This window comes from Capsicum annuum, chromosome 4 (genome assembly GCF_002878395.1).
Source record: "Capsicum annuum cultivar UCD-10X-F1 chromosome 4, UCD10Xv1.1, whole genome shotgun sequence".
Lineage (NCBI taxonomy): Eukaryota > Viridiplantae > Streptophyta > Magnoliopsida > Solanales > Solanaceae > Capsicum > Capsicum annuum.
This window is the reverse complement of record NC_061114.1, coordinates 15,833,122-15,837,486: the sequence shown is the minus strand read 5'-3', so window position 1 is coordinate 15,837,486 and position 4,365 is coordinate 15,833,122. Positions and strand designations below refer to the sequence as shown.

Sequence of the window (4,365 nt, the reverse complement as noted above, 5' to 3'; positions counted from 1 at the left end):
TCCCTGGTCACCCAGAAGTTGCCTAATTTTACTGAAGTTCTAGGAATTTGCTAAACTAAAGTTTGTAACACAAACATTATCCCAGTTTACCTAAGTATCATAAAAAATCACTACCGGCAACAACACCTTCTCTCACTATTTGTGTTATATGTTTTCCTCTTTCAACTCAGTTTCTCTTCATGTTTGCCTCACTTGTATCCCAAAGATCAAACTCTTGCTCTTCTAGAATTCAAGAATATGTTTGACATCTACTTTTGAGGAATGTCAAGGTATTTATCCAAAGACACTTACTTGGAACGCGAGCGTGGATTGTTGCTTATGGGATGGAGTTCATTGTGATGAGACAAGAAGCCAAGTGATTGAACTTGACCTCAAATGCAGCCAACTTCAAGGCAAGTTGTCTTCCAACAGTAGCATCTTCCAACTTTATACTCTCAAAAGGCTCGATTTATCTATTAATGATTTCTCTGACTCACACATTTCACCTAATATCGGTAGGTTATCTAGCTTTACGTATCTTGATCTATCGTATTCAATGTTCACAGGTCAAATACCTTCTGAAATTTCCCATCTTTCTAAATTACATTCTCTTCGTATCTATAGTGACTTGAGTGGTTTGACATTTGGACCACACTTTGGACAGCTTCTTAAGAACTCGACTCAATTAAGAGAGCTCGAGTTTGCCAATGTGGCCATCTCTTCAACCAGTCCTCCAAATTTCTCTTCTTATATAACAACTTTGCGTCTTCCGGGTGCACAATTATATGGGATATTACCTGAAAGAGTTGTCCCACCTTCCAAACTTGACATTGCTTGATTTATCAAGGAATTCTCAACTCATAGTCAGCTTTCCAATAACCAGATGGAATAGCAGTGCATCTTTGAAAGTTTTGTCCCTCTATGCTGTGAATTTTACAAAAGTACCTGAACCCATGAGTAACTTTTTTGGTCCTATTCGACTATTGAATAAAAACTGGATACAACTCGAGCAACTACAACTTTCATCCAATTTCCTAACAGGTTCAATTCCTTCCAATGTAAGCGGATTTCAAAGCCTATGGTCACTCATGTTGTCATCAAACAACTGGACTGGAACGATACCGTCCTGGATAACCTCCCTTCCATCCCTGAAATATTTAGACTTGAGCAATAACAACTTTAATGGCCAAATTGAGGAGTTCAAATCCAAAGAACTGTCTTGGATAAATCTAGGAAATAATCACTTGCAAAGTGCCATTCCAAACTCACTCCTAAACCAGGAGAACCTGATTTTTCTTAGCATCTCATCAAACAATTTTAGTGACAATCTAAATTTTAGCATGTTTTCAAACCTGAGCGGACTTGGCACACTTAACCTTTCATACAACAGTTTCTCATGGACAAACGAGAATCAAGCAAAGTCTAACTTGCTCGAGTCTCTTCATGACTTGGATTTGCGCTCCAATGTGCTTCAAGGATCACTACCTATTCCACCAAGTTCTGTAGAGAACTACTTCATATCACATAATAGGCTTAGTGAACATATCCCTTCGGCTATTTGCAATCTAGAATTTCTGACAATTCTAGATTTGGCAAGCAATAGTTTGAAGGGAGCAATCCCACCTTGTTTTGGTAACATGAGCGCGATTGAGGTTTTAGATTTGCGCCACAATAATCTTAGTGGGACAATTCAAACAAACTTTAGTGTTGGAAATCCACTCAGAAGCTTTAATTTGCGTGGAAATAAGTTGGAGGGGAAAATCCCACGTACCTTGATCAATTGCAAGCGATTGAAAGTTCTTGATTTAGGAAACAATGAGTTGAATGACACGTTTCCAATGTGGCTGGGAACTCTACCGAACGTGATGGTCTTAAGCTTGAGATCAAATAAGTTGCATGGTCCCATCAAAACCTCAAAAACTAAAGGCTTGTTTCCTCAACCTCGAATGATAGATATATCATCCAATGGATTTTATGGAGATTTACCAACATATCTTTTCGAGAATTTCCAAGCCATGAAGAAAGTTGATGAAAACATGAAAACCCCAAGGTATATTGGAGATTATTATTACAAAGATTCCATAACAATTTCATCAAAAGGATTGAGCATGGAACTTGTTAGAATTTTTATTCTATACACAATAATTGATCTTTCAAGCAATAGATTTGAAGGTAGCATTCCAAGTGTTATACGAGGTCTCACTTCACTAGTTGTGGTGAACATATCTCATAATAGTTTGGAAGGCCATATACCAACATCACTTGGAAGTTTATCAGAACTCCAATCATTGGATCTCTCATTTAACAAGCTCAGTGGCGAGATACCAAGACAACTTACATCTCTGACATTTCTTGGATTCTTAAGTGTCTCTCACAATCATCTTGTTGGATGCATCCCCGAAGGAAACCAATTTGGTACATTTCCAAGCAGTTCATTTGAAGGCAATGATGGATTACGGGGATTTCCACTTTCAAAAGATTGTGGTGATCATGGTCAAGTACCACCACCAACAATTCCATCCGCACTAGATGATCAATAAGAAGATTCTGGCTTTGAGATAAGTTGGGAAGCAGCTTTGATGGGTTATGCTTGTGGACTCGTTATCGGATTTGTCATCATATATATTATGCTATCAACTCAAAGTCTAACATTGCTTCCCACGATGATTGAAGAATGGGGACATAGAATTATAATGAGAAAGAAAAAGAAAGTCGCCAGAAAAGTCAGGTATTCACTTAATTATGTGTTAACTTCTTATACTACTAACTAATAGAATGCTTCATGAAGGACAAACTAAAGTTTTTTGCTCACTACAAAAAAGTTCTTGTGTTTATTTGCCTTTGGTTATGAGGAAAACTGATGTGCGTTGCACTCCTTTGCCTCTTACGATTTCAGTTCTGGTGACTTATTGAAGCTCTTGAGTTAAATGTTCCATTTTCTTTTTAATTGCATGTTCCAATTTAAGTAGCTGCTGGCAAATAAATAACAGCTAGGATAGCATACTAAATGTGCTTTCGGTTTGTGATGTTTCTGAAGTGTTCAGTAGAATGAAGTCATAGATTCTATTTTTTTTTTTGAGACTTGGACAAAGATTCATTTTAATTTATAACACTAACTTGTAGGGTTAAGGTCTGTACACATCCTATCCTCCCAGACTCCCCGGACCCCACTTGTGGAATTTCACTCGGTTGGGTTTGTTATTGCTGTTGTTGTTGTACTAACTTATCTTGCAATTCAATTTGAGATACAAGACTCATAACTTCCCTTGTGTCAACGCTTTTATTTTTCTTCTTTGTATCAAACTAGTTAAGATGATAAAAGTTCTATTACATTTCAAACCACTCATTTGTGGCATTAATTATTGATGCTTATGTTCTGTAGCACAAACCTTCCTAAGAAGAGGACGTTGATATATCACAAATTATTTGGATAAAGACTTTCTCATGTCTAAACAGTACTTTTAACTTAATTAGAGTTTTGAAACTTGAGCAATAGATGACTTTTATTAGGCATTGCTTTTCCTATTCTATGTTGCTCGGACTCCTCAAAAATGTCAATGGGCGTGTGTCGGATTCGCCAAAAATAGTGTATTTTTGAAGAATCCGACACGGGTGCGGCATCGAAAGTGAAGAATCCACGCAACTTAGGTCCTATTCCAAACTTTTAGCCCATCACAAAAAAAAAAAAAAAAAAAAAAAAAAAGAGAACCAAAAAGGGGCAAAGAGTTGAACAGTAAATCACATGATACAAAAACCTTTTTTTGTCGAAAATTGGAAGGGTTGAGCTCGCAAATGACAATTTAATAAATTCAATAAGTAGCTCAAATTTTTTCAAGAAAGAGAGTTTTGGTGGAAGTATTATTTTAAAAAAATTAGGTGTGATGGCTAGTTTTTGAGCTGGCTATCAAAGTTCAGCCACTATTTCAAAGGTATGAAAAGTAGCCACTTTTTAATGGGAAAACAAAATATGGATAAAGATAATCCCAGCTAAAATACGGAACAACTTCAGCTTATGGTGCTGGAGTTGGAAGCTTTGACAAGTGGAACTTCAATACATGGCGCTGGAAGTTCAAAAATTTGTTGACGTTTCAAATTCCATGAACAATTCATGGAATTCAAACCTTTATCAGTTCAAACTCCAAGAACGATCCAGGAAGTTCAAACTTTTTGCAATCTAAGTGTAAAAAAGGTTTTAAAAGGTTCCGTAGAGACTACAACATAACACTCGCTAACTGCTTTAGCTTCTTCTGGAGAAGGGTACTGAAATAGACACCTAACATATCTGCAGAAACAAAAATTGGTGGAAAAGAGATGGTTTGACAAACTATATGAGAAGCCAACTCTAATACTGGAGACATGTTTGTTAGTTGAATAGACATTTTTTTT

The 4,365-nt window shown here is 36.6% G+C and overlaps 1 protein-coding gene across 1 annotated transcript; it reads left to right on the top strand.

Moving 5' to 3' along the window:
• Nucleotides 1-528: 528 nt before the first annotated feature.
• Nucleotides 529-3,013, top strand: LOC107869083 (receptor-like protein Cf-9 homolog). Its single transcript, XM_047410788.1, has one exon. It carries the CDS (start codon nt 765-767, stop codon nt 2,517-2,519), a length of 1,755 nt encoding a protein of 584 aa, XP_047266744.1. The 5' UTR covers nt 529-764; the 3' UTR covers nt 2,520-3,013.
• The last annotated feature ends 1,352 nt before the right edge of the window (nt 3,014-4,365 follow it).

What these genes read in the sequence shown, in the direction of transcription:
- LOC107869083 (XM_047410788.1), top strand. Translation starts at nt 765, where the DNA reads ATGGGATATTACCTGAAAGAGTTGTCCCACCTTCCAAACTTGACATTG.